The 18,986-nt window shown below is 54.1% G+C and overlaps 1 protein-coding gene across 2 annotated transcripts in view; it reads left to right on the top strand.

Moving 5' to 3' along the window:
• The window catches only part of LOC141995126 (collagen and calcium-binding EGF domain-containing protein 1-like), a 32,497-nt gene extending 14,392 nt beyond the window's left edge, over positions 1-18,105 (top strand). Inside the window, exons 3-11 of one of the 2 annotated variants that reach the window (XM_074965996.1) lie at positions 7,076-7,128; positions 8,135-8,269; positions 8,638-8,775; positions 8,941-9,047; positions 9,895-10,015; positions 11,900-12,048; positions 12,518-12,553; positions 14,179-14,214; positions 15,239-18,105. In XM_074965996.1, coding sequence (XP_074822097.1) covers positions 7,076-7,128; positions 8,135-8,269; positions 8,638-8,775; positions 8,941-9,047; positions 9,895-10,015; positions 11,900-12,048; positions 12,518-12,553; positions 14,179-14,214; positions 15,239-15,448 — 985 coding nt within the window. In that variant the 3' untranslated portion in view covers positions 15,449-18,105. Of the gene's footprint in view, positions 1-7,075; positions 7,129-8,134; positions 8,270-8,637; positions 8,776-8,940; positions 9,048-9,894; positions 10,016-11,899; positions 12,049-12,517; positions 12,554-14,178; positions 14,317-15,238 lie in introns of both variants that reach the window. The other variant, XM_074965995.1, reaches the window with a different exon arrangement.
• The last annotated feature ends 881 nt before the right edge of the window (positions 18,106-18,986 follow it).

Here is an 18,986-nt window from a genome sequence, read left to right as displayed (position 1 = left end):
CCAGAATTCAGATCGGCTGGCAACGCCACCACCAGCATAACCCTCACCCGGACAGAGCCTGCGCAGCTCAGCAGCTAGGGTGGTGTCTCTGGCACGGGTGCGGGATCGCTGCCTCCCCAGAGATGGGCATGGCCATTTCCGGCCCCTCTCCGCATTCGGCTACGTGGGCACATGAACCCGACCGTGTCGCAGACCCAGCTCCCGATGGGCTGCTGGGGGAGCCTCAGCCCTACGAGGCTCTCGCCTGCCCCATGGTACACCGGGGGAGGGAGAGCAGGGTGCCAAGGGGATGGGTGTATCAGAACAGGACCTCCTGCCTCTTCAACACAGCACAGGCTAAATCTCAGCAGCGTTTGCCGACCATCTCCCACCACAGACTCGGCCCTGAAGCTGCAACCCCTGCCCCGCCGGCTCCTTTGCCGAGATCTTTGCCGCTGACCCACCAACCAGCCGTCAGGGCGCTGGGCGGGGAGTCTTGGGTTCTGGTCCAGGCCCTGCCACTGGTCTGCCGGGTGACCTCGGTGAGTCACTTCCCCTCGCTGCAGCTCTTTCTTTTCCCCGCCTTTGTCAGTCTCGTTTATTTTGACTGGCAGCTCTTTGAGGCAGTGATCTCTCTGTCCAGCACCTCTCGGCACCACTGCAAGAGCAATCACAATGGTGCCCGCGCCGATGCGTTCTCTCCTGAATGGCATCTCATAGACTTTGAGATTTTAAGGCCAGAAGGGACCATCAGGATCATCTAGTCTGACCTCCCACCACGTCCCAGGCCACAGAGCCTCACCCACCCGCTCCTGAAGTAGGCCCCTAACCTCTGGCTGAGTGACTGAAGTCCTCAACTCATGATTTAAAGACTTCAAGTTAGAGAATCCACCATCTCCTCCATGCTACTGGTTGAGTGCGGCCGCTTCTGGGGTTCTACGAGGCTTCTCCCTTCCAGTGAACCTTTCCCCTGCAGGTCCCCAGTGCTCGCAGCTGTCTCAGATTTCATCAGCCCCCTTTGTCCCACCGTGCTTCATGCTATTGCCATGTGTAATGGCCCAGCGGAGGCAGAGGCCAGGAACGTCTCTAACAGCCCCCCACCCCACCCCTTGAGGGTTCAAGTGGCTTTACAAAACATATTTCAGCAAGATCCCTTTGCTTTCCCTGTAACAGTCCATGTCACTGCTGCAGCTCTGCGGCCCGGATGGTTTGCATGGAGCTTATGCCCTCATCAAACTCATCTCCGCCTGCCACTGCGCCCCAGGCCTGCAGCTAGATTAGCTTCCCTGTGTCCCTGAGATGAACTGCAGCTCTCACCCCTTTGCACTGACTGTCACTGGGGGCAGGGAAGACTGGGTTTGCAAGATGTTTGCAGCAGGAGTTGCACTAGGCACCTTCTGAGGACAGCAGCCAGGCCGCTGGTACATTGGTGACTTGGTCCCATGATTAGCCGATTGCAGTATCAGCAGGTTTGTTTGGAGTTTTTTGGGGGTAGGGCACAGGATCCAGTGCTAACTGGTTCCAGAGCCAGCAATTTAACTGGGCACCTTGCTAGTCTAACTGGTTTCTGCGCCAGCTGGTGGAGCTAGGCAAGGATCATCCCATGCTTCTGTTCAGCATTTTTAAAGTGCCCATCACCCTTGAATGGAGGCACATAGGGCCAAATTCATCCTGGCACTGGAGGGGCGCTCAGCACACAGACCAGGAGGGGTTGGGGGGGGGAAGGTGCTAAGGTGCCTCCCCTATACTGAAGTTGCTAGGGGGTCAGTTTGGCTCTGGCCCAAGTCAGACCAGCCCCAAAACCTGCCCTCACTTGTGTCTGGCCTCTAAGGACCATTGCAACAGCTGGGAATAGCCCAGTGCACAGGAATACGCTGGCCATGACCCCTCTCTCCTCCACCATGCCCTGGTACCAGAGACTCTTGTGGGGGTATGGCCTAGACCCCCCATGATATGGACTCTGCCGAGATTCCACCTATATAGGTGGAATTCCCCAGAGCAACAGATCCAACTGGTTTAAGGGCCCTGTCACAGGGTGGGCTGGACTCTTATCCCCCCTGCATGGGGATTCAATTGACTTTATTAACCAGATTCTCCCACCCTTGTTCTGTTCCCAGGGATGCATCTCCCCCTTCCCGTCTGGAGCGCTAAGCTGACATTGGCTGGTGTTCTCTGCTCTGCTTCCCTGCTCTCTCCCTAGAGGGCCGGGATCGCTCTGTCTCATCTCTGAGCCCCGGCTCCCCAGCAGTTCCCAGGCAGCAGCAGCTGCCTCTGTGCCAGTCTGTTCCCATGAGGTCACCGCTGCCCTGCTTCTAGCATCAGACAGATGAAACTTACATACCCCTGGGCTCACTCTCTCTCTCATTAGAAGCATCCACCCGCCGTGCAGATGTGGGATGATGGATGTACTTCCCACCCCCCCTGCCACTGAGTGCCCATTCCCTTTCACCCAGCCCACGGTGAAATAGACATCAGGAGAGAAATTGCACTGGGGGTGATGCTACTGCCTGTACCAGCAGCAAGGGAAACCGCCAAGCTGGGATTTTTTTAGCCTGCACATCAGCCCAGATGAATAAGGCCTACCAAAGTGGGTGGTGCAGAGGAAAGCAAAGCCCTGGAATTGTGTGTGGCAGGGGAAGGGGGGTATGGAGTGAAGATCTAAGATACTCCAGGACAAACCTTTGCTAGACTGAGCAGTGGTGGACTAAATAAGTGGGAGGGTTGCAATTGTTGTTGTTAGTCTCCAGCATCAAGGCCCCCCTCTCTCAGAGCCAGGTAGCCTAAATCTGACCTAACTCCCACTGGCTTTACAGCAGTGTGGTGCTATTGACTTCCCTGGAACCGAGCTTACATGCAGACGAGTGGGAGCAGAACGCAGCCCAGAGTTTGGCTGGCTGCAGACTCAGGCAGGCAGCACCACACCCCAAAAGGTTGTCTCTGCAAGCAGAGGGGCAGGAAACTTTGTTTTAAACTAAAGCTTAAATAATGGAGAGAAGGAGCCAAGTGAGAAGGTGGCTGACTGTCCTCCCTCCTCTAAAGCGGTAAATGGGGGGTATGGAGTGGGCAGCGGAGGGATGGGGGATCTAGGCTCTCAGCCCACATATCCTGGCCAGCTCTCCCTTTGTGCAGCCCTAGAGACCCAACCAGGCCCAGTAGCTAGACGGCCATTGCTCCCCAGCCGAGGGGCAGGGAGGCAGAACATACAGCAGGAGTAGTGTTGTTTCAGGCTCTGGGGGTGTTGCTCCCCCCAGCTCCTCCCCCTCCCACGCCTGGCTTAGTTTGCTTTAGATCTGAAAGCGTTTTACAAAGATGGGAGGTGTTAGCCCCTTTTAAAGACTGGGAAACTGAGGCACAGAGAGGGGAAGGGGGATTTTGCGTAAGGTTACAGAGTGAGTCAGTAGCAGAGCCAGGAATGGAGGAACCCAAAGGGCCTGGCTCTCAGGCCTGTGCTCTAACCTCTGGCACACACTGCCTCTGACTGCAATGGCCCCCCTTCTGTACACTACAAACTGTACTCCCACATGTCTCCTCTGCCCTCTGCTCTTTCACCAGCTGCTGTACGTCCTTTGTCACTCTAAGAGTCCCGCTTCAGCCCCCAGCAGTTCTAGGACCTGGCTAGGAGAGGAGAGGAGATCCAGTAACTTTACCAAGCATGGGGCAGAAGACTCATGGAGAGGTTAATTAAGCTTAGAAAGGAAAATGACGCACCGCAACAGGGGCAGATACGAGTGTAAAATAAGCAAACCAGAGCACAGGGCCCCCCCAGCACCCCACTCCAGCAAGAAAACGAACTGCTCAGATACAGCCCGAGGAAGAAGTTGGCAGCTCCAAGCCCAACTACCTTTCTCCAGGGAAATCCCACCTGGGAGCAGGAAAGTGATGGCTCTCCCTGGTGGGCAGCACAGGAAGCTAAACCCACTGCAGTCCCAGTCTCTCCCAGCAGGAGGTGCTGCAGGACAATGGTGCAGAGGTGAAATCAGGGGGACTCCAGTCCCAGTCTCTCCCAGCAGGAGGCGCTGCAGAGAATGGTATAGCAGCTAACCCAGCTATTCTCCTCTCAGCGGGAAAGGCTACATGAAACAGAGGCCAATGATCATGCACATCATGCTCGGACTCTGGTCTGGGGATTGCAATGCTGAAAACCAAGCGGGGAAAGGAGGGCAGGTGGGTGGAGAGCACTAATGCTAGAGAGCTGAATGCCGGGCAGCTCTCTGATGCCCCTGCTCTGATCTCCAACACCAGCTCCAGCCAGCCTGCCGCCCGTCCAAATCCCAGAGCAGGACACAGCGTAGAGCCCTGCAACCTGACCCAAAGGCAACAGGATCCAGCTACAAGTGTCGGAGCCACACCGGCTGGGACAACAACCAGACCCTTTCAAGGCTAGGCCAGCTCTCGTCCTCCTGCCCCTGGGGTCAGTGTGGCTGTGCCGACTCAGGTTTGGGGGGGAAGGGTCAAGGTGAGATGAGTCAAAACAATACAACAGAAGCATTTTGACTTTATCAAAATGTTTCGTGTTGATAAAGATCCAAATGAGAAACATTTCTACCTTATCGAAACAGCGTTTCATTAATTTCCCCTTGAAAATTTGCCCAAAATGAGACATTCCCAGGAAACGTTTTGATTTAGTCAAATCAGCTTTTGCCAGACAGGGACAGATGTTCCCACAGAAGCTTTTCGACTGGCTCTAGTCCTAGCGCTGGCTCCGTTCTCAGCTCGCTCTCTCCTGTGGCTGAACTCTTCCTCCGACGCTGAGAGCACAGTGAAAGCAGGCGGCCTCATTCCAAACCCTGCCGGCGTGCAGGCCATCAGGACGCCGCTCCACACAGGCATGTCTCGTGTTGACAGCCTGCCCTGGCTTTAATGAAAGCACCGAGGGCAGTGGACAGGTTTCCCTACTCAGCACATGGCTTCTGTAGACATCAACATTAAATTCAGCTAGAGCCTGGGGTACCATCCGCTCGTGCTTATTCCCTCCAGCCAACCCATTCTACCCCTGGGGGAGCAGTGCCCCATCAGTAAAAGGCCCAGTCTTCTGAGAAATTAGCTTCTTCAGAGCAGCATGCTTGTGGCAGGTTGGACTCCAGCTTCAACACCCTGCCAGGACTAGCTGGGAATCCATCTTTACTCTCCACAGTGCTCTGTTACACTCAGTGCCATTGTGTTCTTGTACGCCCGTCCCTTCTAGGGCTTGAGACATGGCTTTGGGAGACTAGGGGCTCAGTCTGCAGGGGAAGGTTTTTAACCTGTCAGTGAATCCCTTATTGCTGCCTAACAATCGACCGCTGAGTGCGTGGGAAGGGGAGTCGGACTCCTGGGTTCTTATTCTTGACTCTGCGACTGATCGCCTGCGTGACTATAGGCAGGTCACGTCACTGTTCCAGTCCTCGTTTCCTAGGGGCTGGGGTCATGGGATCAAAGCCGGAAGAGGCCCAGACTCACAGTGGGTCAACAGCCTTCCTTGGGAGCCTCACAATGCCAGAAGTAACGTAGAGGGTGGCCTCAGAGGAGACCCAGGTTTGGAGAAGTGCGCCGGGCAGGGCAGAGACAGAGCAGGGGAGGGGAAGGGAGAAAGACGGTAGATGTCCCGCTGGATCCTCCTCCATGCTGTTTTTATTAACTAGAGTGCAGCAGAGCTGAAGGGGACAGCAGGCATCAGAGGTGGCTTCCAGCATGCTCCATTTCCTGGTTCCAGCACAATTGCCAGGGGTCAGGCGGGTGGCTTGAAAGAAAGGGCAGTGCTTTGGGCACCTGGCTGATCCCGCCTCCTGCGCCCCTTCAACAAGGCCTCTGCTGAGGCCAGTCAGCCGATTCCACCCTCCTGGTTTTGATTCAAACCCAGAGATTGGGTTCTTTTCTGCCATAAAGTAGCTCCAGGAGACACCGTGGTGGTACTGCCCCCTTGTGGTACAGTGTGCGACTGCCGCCCCCGTTGGGGGCACAAAGGGGAGGGAACAATCAGTCCAGCTTTGAATACATTTGGAAAGGTCCAGAAAAAAAAAGTCCTGTACCGGGGCTCATCAGAAACAGCTGTGGTGCCGGTAGCCAACCAAGTGACTCGATTTCATCCTCAGGCTCCAGCATCAGCAAAAGTTGAGGCTGGAGAAAGATGAAGGCACAGGGGACGAGTGAGCCCAATGCTGTAGAGCGCTTCAGGGCCGAAGCTGTTCTCTAGCTACTAGAGAGGTAGCATGCTCCAGTGGATAATGCACTGGACTGGGACTCAGGAGAACTGGGTTCTAATTCCAGCTCTGGCACTGCCCTGCTGTGTGACCTTGTCCCCTTGGTCTGGCTTGTCTATTTGGATTGTAGGTTCTTTGTGTCTCAGTGCCTAGCACAATGGGTCCCTGATTTTAGCTGCTGGGGTACAAATAATAAACAACATAAGGAATTCTAGGTTATAATCTCACAGAAATGCAAATGATAGAATCAGGCCCAAATCCTAAAGTCCTCATTTCAGGCTTGTAAATTGCAGGGCCTGAATAAGGTCCTCAGCATTCAGCCAAGACCGCTAATGCATGGCCCTGAGTCACTCCTTTCATTGGTGCATCTCCATTGATTTCAGCAGAGCGACCCTGGCCTCACGCTGGAGCAATGCAGTGAGGAATCTGGCCCTGCTTGTTTCTGCGATGTCTCCCAATTGCTTGTGACAGAAGCTAACTGCTTTTGGGCAGATGTGTGTTCGTCGCTCATTCGTTCTCGAGCTGGCAAGTGGTCCACAATGCAGCCTCCAGCGCTCACATGGTGCATTTTCAAACAAGCCCCTCTGCATTTTCCCCCAGGCTGCCCCTCACGTGCAGGAGGACCTCCTCATAAAGCCACCTCGGCCTCCTCCCGGGCTCTCCTCTGCCACAAGGCCTACAAGAAACTACTGGTGTTCAGAGGCCTGGAGACCAAGAATATCCCAGTGTTCCCTTGTGCTCACCCGTCTGTCTGTATCCATCTGTTGTCTCCTGTCTTGTACTTAGATTGGCAGCTCCTGTCTGTTTGTTCTGTGCCTGTACAGCTCCTAGCACAATGTGGCCTTGGGCCATGACTAGGGCTCCTAGGTGATACAATTAAATAAATAATTGTCTGATTCTCGCTCTCTCTCCCCCAGGAGGAAGTGCTGTGAGGGCTATAGGTTTGTGATGGGCCAGTGTATCCCGGAAAGTAAGTATAAAAAGGAGCTCTCTCCCATCCTGCTCACTCTGTCCACACTTATTCTCAGGTGGCACTAAAGCCACGGATCATGTCACCTGTGAGTGGATCGTCTAGTCAGATAAATGCCAGGATGATGCCATCCGCCTGGAAAGGCTCTGGGAGACTTTGCTGCAAAATTTGGGCAGCCTTCTCCACTGCCTGCTCCAAGGGCGAAAGCTCTTGAGATGTTGGCTCATGACAGGGCTGCTTCTTGCACCACGTGATGGCAGTTCTCTGTTTTCACACATCACACCTTCAGCACCCAGCATATGGTATTTCAGCAGACGAGGCTTTCTGCATTCTGCTCTGTGTTGGGTGGGAAAGGGTCCATTGCTTTCATTCTGGAGGTGGGTCCAGGTCACAAAGTTCTGATCCAGATCTTCCCCAGAGTTCCGGGATGTTTGGAACCACGGTTTGCTCCAGGCTCATTTCCAGTCTCTGTTGAATGTGGGCCCCTCCAGCTTCTCTGCAGAGTCCAGCGCATGATGGGTCTGGAGTCTGCACTCTCGCTAGACACCTGGGGTGCTGCTAGACAGAGGGTGGAGTGGGTCCATTACGGGATGGGGCAGGTCTGACACAGTTAGGTTGGGAGGCTTGGGAGAGGAATTGGGTCACCTGCCAGTTACAGCTGGGGAGAGGGTTTGGCAGCTGGGAGAGGGAGGTGGGGAGGATGCCTGGTGGAAGGGAGAGATTGGGTTGAGGATGCTAGTTACTGGGGAGTGCCCAGCCATGAATTACGTACGCGTGCAGAGGACATATGGGGCCGGATCCTCCACTGGTGTAAATCTACATCTTTACAGGGAAGTCAGAGCCAGGCTGAAGATTTGTCCCAGGGCAAGGCACTGTGATGTGTGGGGGGGGGTCACCCTTAGTTGCAAGGCTGCGGTCCAACCCACCCTGCTTGACACCCAGGGTGAGGCGCATGGGAGGGGTGGTCCGTATAGCAGCGCACAACTCCATCTGCCCCTCTTTGCAGGCGTGGATGTGTGCGCCGACTTCCCGTGTGAGCAGCAGTGCACGGACAACTTTGGTCGCGTCCTGTGCACGTGCTTCCCTGGCTATCGCTTCGACAGAGAGCGCCACAAGACTCACCTGCACCCTTACTGCCTCGGTGAGTGCCCCCAAGGGTACCCGCCCTTGGCCTGGGCTGGTGGCAATGGCCTTGCTCCGGAATAGCTCATGTGTCATAAATGGACACATGCGGCATCTTTCAGTGGCCTGGGGTCGGTTGGAGGACTCTGTTGCAGGAGAGGCTGCTGCAGATAACAGCCATCCCTAGGCTCCAGCATCCAATGTAGGCGCCTAGGGGAAGGTTCCCAGAGACCCATCGCAGGGTTGCCATCCCCAAGGGATGTGTGTATCTCCTGTCCTGGGCTGTAGGATGATAGGAATCTCCCTTCTGCTGCGTCCGTTCCCCTGGCAAGGCCTCCGTGGCCCCTGGCGCTCCCCTGGCTGACGTTTCTCTGTGTTCAACCCCAGACATCGATGAGTGTGTGGAAAGCGGAGGTGCCGTCTGCGACCAGCTGTGTACGAACACCCCAGGCAGCTACCGGTGCCATTGCCAGCGTGGCTATTACATAGCGTCTGACGGGACAACCTGTCTGAAATCCAGCAACGGTGAGTCCGTGGACCAGGAGAAGGATCATGTCCTAGCACTGTCCGACCCTGGGGCCACGCTCAGCCCTGGCTCAAGCAGATGTAGCTCCACTGACCCGTGGCTGCAGGTCCACACCCCCACCCATTCCTGCTGCTGACTGGCCCAGGTGCGTCATTCTCTTCCAGGTACCACAGTGGTCAAGTCGGAGACCCTGATGGGCACCAGGTCCTGCTCCGTCACCTGCGAGGAGTTCACCAGCATGAAACAGACAGTCTCCCAGCTGAGACAGAAGGTGGGACAACAACCCCTGAGCCTCTCCTGGTCACACACAGCTGGCAGCGCTCCGACAGAAGCTGTCTGGGGCAAACCTGCAGAAGCAGCCCTCAACGGGACCCTGGGGCTGTCACCCCGCCACCGAGTCTCACCAAGTCAGAGCTGAAAAGAAATAGGTAGTCCAGGAAGTGGTTGCCCCGATCATACAGGCGTGCTCAGTCAGACCCGGGCCGGAAATGGATCCAAGGGCCGCATTCAGACCTGTGCGAAGTGGGCACAAGTCCATGGAAGTCAGAGCGGTTGCATCCACTTGTACCTGTGGTGAATACGGCCCACACGGCTTTTTTTAAAGGATGTGCTGGGAGGGGTGCCTCTCTGGCCACTCCCATTAGGAGAGGGGCATGCAGGGGGCAGGACCTTCTCCCCAGAGGTCCTCCCTCTCTTGGCTAATCTGCATACCCTTTGCAGCAGGTTCCCATTCCCTCCTAAACCTGCTAGGCATAGGCCATGGAGCCAAGGGGACCACCCGGGCCATGGCCCGACCACTATTTGGCTGGACCAGACCTGAGCAGCTCTCTGACCCCGTGTGCCAGGTTGCAGTGCCGCTCACGCAGATTTGGAAGGGGTGGGTCTAGGTGCTCATGGGCCAGAGGTCAGGCTGCTGGGGAGGCTGTGAGAGGAAGAGGAGGGTCAGGTGTGTGGGGGGACAAATCTAGGCCCCCCCTGACTTTCAGTGATGCTCTCCAGCCCCTGCCACTGGGAATCACTCTGTTGACACTCTGTCCCTGGGGCATGAGGCTGCAGAAGTTGCGTGACCCTCCCTCCTTACAGGGCTTGTCTGCACTTCTTTTCCTTCCCCTCCCCAGCTGCTGCTTCCCGTCTTGGATAACAAGAGTAGGAAGTCCTGGATGAGGATTAACCGCAAACCAGCAGACTCCTCACACCGTCCTCCTGCCCTAGGGCCCCCAGGTCCCCCGGGGCCTCCAGGTACATCTTGGGATGCTGGAGATTGCTGGGGTGGGAGACCCTGGATGCCTGTGAGGATCTGACCCAGCACTGCTTTTCATTAGACCAAGCAAGAATCCTGTTTGTCAGAGGGAAGCGACAGGGCCGGGTTGGTGCAATCAGCCCACTAGTGCAGGAGTAACACCTACAGTGGGCAAGCAATGGACACTCTACGTCCCATGGCACCTTTGCCAAGAGCTGGGCTGGGGTTACCCTCTTGGCCGGGCTAATTTCTCAAGCCTGGATCCCCACTACCCTGGAAATACCAGGCTGCATTAGCTCTCTGGGCTTGGCATGGGATGATACACATCTTCTGTGGCTAAAGCCACGGCTCGCCCCTTTCCTGGGGAGACTAGCAGGGCCTAGGGCAGTATAGATGGTGCAGTGGAAGACACTGACCTTAATGCTCCAAGGATGATAGTGGAGGCCCATGCAGAGCTAATCCTAGGGGGATAATGCTGCCCCCCATCAGAGTGTTACATCCTGCTCCCCTAAATTCACCCTGTGGGTGGGGAAGTTCTTTATCCTCTCCCTAAAAACGGCAGCGTCACTTGGGCAGGAGGACTGCTTCATTCCACCCCAGAGGTGGCTGCATTTCAGCAGTAAATTATCGCCTCCCAATACTTTGGCACATTTCAGGATGGAAGGTGGCTTAGGCTGCGTCTACACCACAGGTGCTGCAGCTGTGCTGTTGCACTGTAGATGCTTCCTACAGTGACAGGAGGAGTTTTCCCATTGGTGTAGGTCAGTGGATCTCAACCAGGGGTACGTGTACCCTTGGGGGTGCGCAGAGGTCTTCCAGGGGGTCCATCAACTCACCTAGAGATTTGCCTAGTTTTATAGCAGGCTACATAACAAGCACTAGAGAAGTCAGTACAAACTAAAATTTCCTACAGACAATGGATTGTTTACACTGCTCTAAATAGAATACACTGAAAAGTAAGGACAATATTTATAGTCCCATGGATTTAGTTTAGAATTATATGGTAAAAATGAGAAAGGAAGCAATTTGTCAGTGATAGTGTGGCTGTGACACTTTTGCATTTTTAGGTCTGATTTTGTAAGTAAGTTGGTTTTAAGTGAGGTGAAACTTGGGGGTACGCAAGACAAATCAGACTCCTGAAAGGAGTACGGACAGTAGTCTGGAAAGGTTGAGAGCCACTGGTGTAGGTGATCCACCTCTCTGAGAGGTGATAACTAGCTGCATCTACACTAGGGGTTAGGTCAGCTTAATTACGTTGCTCCGGGGGTGTGGATTTTTCACACCCCAAGTGACATAGCTGGCTTGATCTACATTTTAAGTGTACACCAGGCCTTAGCTGCCACCTATCATGTGGCAGCCTTTTTAGGTGGCCTCTCTAGCCAGCAGGAGCACTTCCCTGAGTGCTGCCTGTTTGGCAGGTAACCTAGTGGTGGTTGGGGACAGTGGGGGTTAGACACACCTCTCTTAACAAGAAATGGGCAAACCAGCCCAGACTGCCTCAAACCTGCAACCTTCAGTTACCAGCCTTCTTGTCCTGGCTGCCCCCACATGGGGAGGGCAGCAGGCCTGGCACTCTCTGTGGTGGGCACATAGCTCTAGGGCTTCCCAGGGAAGAGGCGGGTGGGGGTGCTGGGCTGACATCCAAGTTGGATACGAAGCGGAGATGGATCCAAGCAGAGATTTCCGCTCAGGATCTAGATTAGAAATGCTCCCTGATCTGGGAGCAGTGGGCTCTGGGGTTTGGGCTAGGCCCTCTGTAAAGATTGGATCCAAACCCTCTGGCCGGGGGTCCTGGGCCAGGGCCTTCTCTGGTATTAATGCTGTCAGTTGCTCTGCTTCTTTAAGACCCAGTTCAGAAATCAAACATCCTTTTCTATGTTAAGGTGACCCGGGAGCAACAGGGGAGAAAGGAAGTCCAGGGGCAGTTGGACCTCCAGGGCCTCCAGGAACCCCAGGGCCCCGTGGGGACATGGGGCCAATGGGACCGTATCCTGACTTTGCGCATATCAAAATCGGACAAAGGGGACCAGTGGTGAGTAGCAAAAGCCCCATTCGCTGGGTCATGCATCCTGGCCCCACCCCCAGAGCGCTGGAGTCCAGCCCACCATCCCCATCGGCCAATGGCTTCTTCCCCTGCCCACACCTGGCAAATGGACCAGTCCCACACACACAACCCAACCCTGCCCAGTCAGGTTCAGTGCCTTCCCCCTCTCCTGCAGAGACCCACTGCCCCCAGCACTTCCTGCCCCGCCCCTTCTCTCCAAGAGACCCACAGCCAGCAGCATTTCCCCGTCACCAGATCCACTTGCTGGACCTCCAACCAGCAGCATCCTTCCCCTGTCCACGCCACCAGAGCTGGCTCCCCGCCCACAGCTAGCAGGCACTCAGCCCCACCCAGTGCCACACATGCTCTCCACCCTCCAGATGCACTTGCTGTAGACCCAGAGTCGCAATGATCTTGTTTACTCCTGCACTAAGCTCTGTGTTTGTGCTTCTCCTAGGGCACTCCTGGGGCACCGGGAAGGAATGGCCAGAAGGTACCACGGCTTCCATTATTATCTGTATTGCCTTCGAGGCCCCCAGTGGGGCTCCATGGTGCTAGGTGCTGTACACATATACACAGTGGTTCCTACTGCAAAGAGGCTCTCCCGCAGTTCTGATTCCCAGTCTCGTGTCTCAGTTCCCAGTGAAAGTAACGTAATTCCTTTAGTGGCCCACAGCCAGGAGAAAATGAGTCTGATTCTCCAGTGCCTTGTCTCTCTGGCCATTATCTACACCAGGGCAAACCACTTCTGATCCATCTACACTAGGAAAATTAGGACCCAGGGTTCTCTGCTGGGGTCACACACCCCAGTGGTAGCAAACATGCACTTTTCTGACTGGTCCATTCTAGTCTCAAAACCAACTGCAGGGGGCATGACGCATGGGGGGCAAGTACACGCCCCCATTCTAGCTACAGCAAAACTTTCCGCACGAGCGGTGTTGTGGCCCCATTGCAACCTGAGTGGTTACATCTTGTCAACCTGCTGTTGCTTGTGCAGAACAGGTGAGGCGCTCCATCCCAGAAGTGGCTGCATTTCGGTGGTAGGTGAGCGATCCCTGTGTCTGTACAGTTTGTTAAAACCCTTTGGGAGTCTGCAGCATGCAAGGTGCTATAGGAATAGGTGTTGAGTTTGATTCACCTTTGCTCAGATGGCTTTATGTGTTTGAGGAGTGAGGGGGGGCCAACCTCTCTGCTTCCCCCTTGTGGCCCAGTTGGACATTACTCACCCTGTCAGAGTGTCTCTGACAGTCAGTCACTGCCTCTTGCAGGGTCCAGTGCAATGGGCGTCAGCCCTCCAGCTCAGCCATGTCTGAGTCCCAGCCCTTCTGGGTATCGAAGTCCCCAAATACAAGCAAGCTATGAGCTCGCAACAGGGTCATCTGAGGAGTCTTCATCAGGACCCCAGGCTTCTGCTCTGGGGCTGTCTTCAAACAGCCCCTCCTTTGGTCAACCCCCGGATCAGCCATCCCATCCACTGGGAGACTCAGCCAGGCTGCCAGCTGTCCCCGACTCCTGGCTGTAACCAGGCTTCTCATCCCAAGAGAGCAGAACTCTGATCTTCTGCATGCTCAGCCCCACGCTAAGCTGGGCCTTCTCCTTTGAACTCCCCTCTCCACACCTGACATTGGCTGCAGGTGTAGCAGGGTGGGGCTCATTGGAGCCACAGAACCTCATGAAACTCCTCCCAGCCAGAGTGGGGCCTGTATGCCCCAGCATGGAGGTCATTTTATTCTCAGTGAGTATGAAAATATCTTTGGTGCAAGTTGGTTTTGGGGGTGAACTCTAGCCAGCAACACAGCTTGTTCTGAGGACAAACAAGAGGCAAGAGTCTCAGCAGGTGGCAATCAGCCTGGTATAGGTCAGTGCACAGACACTAGGCCCCCTGACAACAGTTACATACAAAAGCACAGAATATCCCCTGGCAGCAGAATCCAGGAAAACATTAACTTCCCAGCCTGAGAAATCCCGCAGCAGCTTTATCCCCACCTGAAAGACCCTGCCTTCAGCGCCCTTGTCAAATAGATGGGTTTTGACAGTAATTTAAATCCCATCCCCCTGCTCTGCCACAGAAATCATTTTGCTGCTAGTCCCCGCTCTGACCTTTGCTTTCTGTTTTAGGGCGAACGAGGATACCCCGGTCCCCGAGGGCCACCGGTAAGAATGGAAAAACAATTAGCAGCACAGAGCATCAGGCAAAGCCAGGGTCAGAAACCTCAGCTTGGGCCCCAAGTCCCCACTGCCTTGCTCCTTGGGCAAGTGAGTGTGAAATTCAACAAGTCTGATTCATTAGCACTTGGTCCCCACTGTGTTTGGGTGTAAATGGCCGCACAAGGTTCAAGGCAGTGGAGCATCAGGCCCCAGGGGTCTGAGAAAGTATCTAAAGTTAGCCTGATTCTGGGTGTGTCTCACAAGTGTGTGCTCCCCTCCACACACACACACCTTCCCCACAATTCATCTATCTTATTTTAGTAGGCGTCAAGCCCAGACAACATGCTCTGCCCTGGACAAGACACAAAATAAAGACATTCCCTGCCCCAGTGGCTTACAATCCAATAGACACAATGGGAGAAGATGGGAAGCCTAGAGGAAGGAGTAATTTGTACACATATGGTCAGATCCCACTCTGGTGTAAACTGACACAGCACCATGGACATCAATGGGCCCTCCCCTGCTAGTATAAATCAGCATAGCTCCATTGACTTTAATGGTTAACAAAGACCCCTCTGACCAGGGAACTTTCTGTTCACGAGCAAGGCTGGGCCCACAGAATCCAACCAACTTGAGCCCACCCTTGTGCATTGTAGCGATGGTGCAATGCTACCTCACAAGAGCCTGTTCTCAGCAAATCCATCCCTGAGGTGAGGAGGTACCTAGCAGCACCCAGCCTTGCATTCCTGGCTCTGCTCCCTGGGAGCATGGAGAACGCCAGCCTCTCCTACATGCAACCAGCCCTTTCCTGCCACTCTCCTGCCTTCCCCGAACACAACCTCCATCAGGCTGGCATTGATCAGCTGGGACATGGCGTCATTGTATCATCGTGAGTCAGGGTCTGGGGTATGCTGAAACGAAACCCTGGACATCTCTATGTTTGGCCAGCATGGGAGCCTGGCCAGTCTGGTCTGAGCCACTGGGCCAGAGCTCTGCGCTCACAGCGAGCCTCTCTATTCTCTCCTCACAGGGCCCTCCGGGCTCCTTTGACTTCCTGCTCCTGATGATGGCCGACATCAGGAATGACATCCGTGAACTACAGGAGAAAGTGTTTGGCCAGCATCGGAGGATGGAGTTTGAGACGCCGTCTGCCGACAGCAGGGACTCTGAGGTGCATGAATGGGGATCCGGCCAGGAAGAGCTGCTGCGGGGGCCTAGACCCGCGCGCTCAGCCACATGACCAGGTGGCAGACACCTGCTCCCCTGCAGCTGGACGCAGGAATCGCCCGCACTCCAGAGACGTTGCTTGGACACAAGATGCTCCAGGGATGTTCTGTGGTTGCCGGACACTGCAGCTGATTCGTCCCCTCGGGCCAATTTGAGCCCCCATCACAGTCGCTGTCCAGAGCAGGGAGTCTATTTATTATGAGTGTTAAATGTTATATTTTTACACTAGAAAGAATGGAAAAGGGGTATTTTTATAAAGGTGCTTTTCTGTCTCTTTGAAGAAGATGGGACATTCTCTAGATGCAGGGAGGAAGCCCTGGATTTGCTTCTCCACACCAGCTCAGCCTCTGCCAGCAGTTTATATCCAGGGGAAATGTAGGGCAAATGAGCTGGAAGGAAGGAGTAAAACACTAAGGGCCTGATTCTCTTCTCACTCCAGTTTTACACCAGGGTCACTGTGTTGATTTCCCTGAGGTTGCTCCCGGTTTACGCTAGTGTGAGTGGAAAATCAGGTGTGGATAATCTCAGATCCCTGCTGATGTGTCCAAGGGAGAATTCTTTACTGGCTTCAGATCTGACCCTCTGTGTAACCCTGCTCCAGAAAGCTCAGTGTAACACCTACTCTGTATGATGCTCTGGCCCTCGCTCGTGATGGCAGATTGATGAGGCTGCTACGGCTGGGTCTTGTAGCTCAGACAACAGAAGCTTATGGTTTCAGATCCCCGCTGCCAATAACCCACATGGTAGAAAGAGAGAGACAGAACACTAAGGGCCATTAATAAAAGCTCACTGTGCATGCAGGGCCCTCCTCGCCTGGGGAGATGGTGTCACTCTTAGCCCTGGGCTTTCATCCTAAGGAACTGTGAGCCCAGGTTATGTCCAGAAATACCAAGGGCCAAATGCAGCTGTGAATCTAAGCTGCTGTCATTTTTGCACCTCTCCTCTTGTAAATGACACAAATCTGGTCTGGCATGCCTTTACCCTCACTTCTGACTTTGGTCTCTGTAACAGGAGAGACGGCAATGCAAATAACTGCAAACAGAGGAAAGTGAACAGGTTCCTTCTCCAGCTCTCTGGACCTGGGGAGAATGTCATCAGAACATGAGCAAGGGAATGAGCCCCCCATACTCTCTAATAAAGGCCCACTAATGGGTTGCAGTCTAAGCAAATTCAGGGGTTCCAGAGAACTCCATAGACAAAACTCTCCAGTAGGTGGCAGCTGGTGTTTTGAAATCCACCCTCAATTTTAGCACAGAGGCACTGGAGACATGAACGCCTGTAATTTCTGCATAAGCGAAACTCTTGTCAGGCTGCACTGGCTCCTACAGAGCAAAGGCATGTGAAGGAAACTGTAGTGCACTCATTATGTGCAAACAGGAGTCTAGGCTCCTACACAAACACACTGCTGCTCTAAGAGGGACGGAGGCTGCCTTAAGATGTGTTCTGCTAAGGATCTGTTATGCCTCTAACAGAGGAGTAGAGAAGCCAGTGGTGAGCTTGGCCGGAGAGTGAGGAGTGCGGTGGAGTAAGTGGCAAAAGCCCAACTCTCACACTACGTCTACACTGTTATTCTCAATAGCACCAAAAGGGCCCAAATGAGATCTGGGCTTCTTCATGCTAAGTGCTGCATAATCACAGAGATACAGCCTGTACCTTGAGAGCTTCCCAGCTGCAGAGAAATGCAACTGCGAGGGGAACCAAGGGGAGGGCGTGACTGTCCAACCATCACACAGCAGAGCTGGGACTGCAACCCACTTCTCCCGATGCCTAACGTGGTCTCCTATCCACTGGACTATGCTGCCTCCCAGTGGGATTTCATCCACTAGTGCACAGTAGCTGCAAAACCCTACCATAGACACTGTTTATACCAGTGCAGTGTGGCTGCAGGAGGGGATTGCACTGAGCCAGCTACGTTGGTGTAATTACACAGGGGGCTAAAAATCCTACTGCAGGCCTGGTTTTAGGGTACAGATGGAATTTCCTGGAAAGTTGAAAATAAATGCATTTAATAGGTTAGGAGTTTAAAATTGTGGGTCAGAGCTTCAGATGGTGTGAACAGAAGACAATGGAGCTCTGCTGATTCCTATGGCTCTGTCTATCCAAGGCTTAAATGGTCCTTATCCATCTTAATTTCTTTCCCTAGTTTTATCTATCCTCGATACTATTATGGCCCCCATTACTTCACAGTCTGTAATGTATTCATCCTAACAACACCCCATGAGGCTGGGCAGTGCTGTCACCCCTTCTGTACCACTGGGGAAACTGAAGCAGATGGGCTAAGGATGTGTCGTCACTGGAGCGTTAACTCAGGCTCTGACTCTGGCACTTAGGACGGAAGACTCCCATGCACTGCTACAGGCTGGGGACCGACTGGCTAAGCAGCAGTTCTGCAGAAAAGGACCTGGGGATTACAGTGGACGAGAAGCTGATATGAGTCAGCAGTGTGCCCTTGCTGCCAAGAAGGCTAACAGCATATTGGGCTGCATTAGTAGGAGCGTTGCCAGCAGATTGAGGGAAGTGATTATTCCCCTCTCTTCGGCACTGGTGAGGCCACACCTGGAGTATTGCATCCAGTTTTGGTCCCCCCACTACAGAAGGGATGTGGACAAATTGGAGCGAGTCCAGCGGAGGGCAATGGAAATGATTAGAGGTCTGGGGCACATGACTTACGAGGAGAGGCTGAGGGAACTGGGCTTATTTAGTCTGCAGAAGAGGAGAGTGGGGGGGAATTTGATAGCAGCCTTCTACTACCTGAAGGGGGGTTCCAAAGAGGATGGAGCTCGGCTATTCTCAGTGGTGGCAGATGATAGAACAAGGAGCAACGGTCTCAAGTTGCAGTGAGGGAGGTCTAGATTGGATATTAGGAAACACTATTTCACTAGGAGCGTGGTGAAGCACTGGAATGGGTTACCTAGGGAGGTGGTGGAATCTCCATCCTTCGCGGTTTTTAAGGCCCAGCCTGACAAAGCCCTGGCTGGGATGATTTAATTGGGGTTGGTCCTGCTTTGGGCAGGGGATTGGACTAGATGACCTCCTGAGGTCTCTTCCAACCCTAATATTTTATGATTCCCCCACCCCTCCTCGTGTTCACACACAAAACCCTCTCAGATGCATATGGTGGTGCTTTCAAGCCAGGCAAGCTGGCCCTGCTGTGAGTGTAGTCTGATGCCCTGGAGGGGGTGGGGGTGGGGGGTTGCTTTCACTGGGGTTGGCAACCCATGCACTTTGCAGCAAGGATGCAGGCTAACTCACCTGGAAACAGACAGTCCTCCAGTGCCTTCCCACAATCCCCCACACACATGCCTAGAAGGACCAGCAAGTTCTCCCATAATTCACTGGGAAAGAATCATAGAGCCAATCAGTTCACTGCAGTGCTAAGAACCATGGGATGTGCCCCCAGCAGGTTAGCATTGTGGACACAGTAATGCAGGCAGGCTAGGATAACCCAGGTGGTCAGACCTGGGTGTCAGTCACCTGGACTTAATCTGCAATGAATACCCTAAGTGACTTGCCCAAAGTCACAGAGGAAGCCTGTGGCGGGGCAGGGCATC

The sequence above is a fragment of the Natator depressus genome, chromosome 10 (genome assembly GCF_965152275.1).
Source record: "Natator depressus isolate rNatDep1 chromosome 10, rNatDep2.hap1, whole genome shotgun sequence".
Taxonomy (NCBI): Eukaryota; Metazoa; Chordata; order Testudines; family Cheloniidae; genus Natator; species Natator depressus.
Note: the sequence above shows the minus strand (reverse complement) of the source record. Positions and strands in the feature narration are given on the sequence as shown.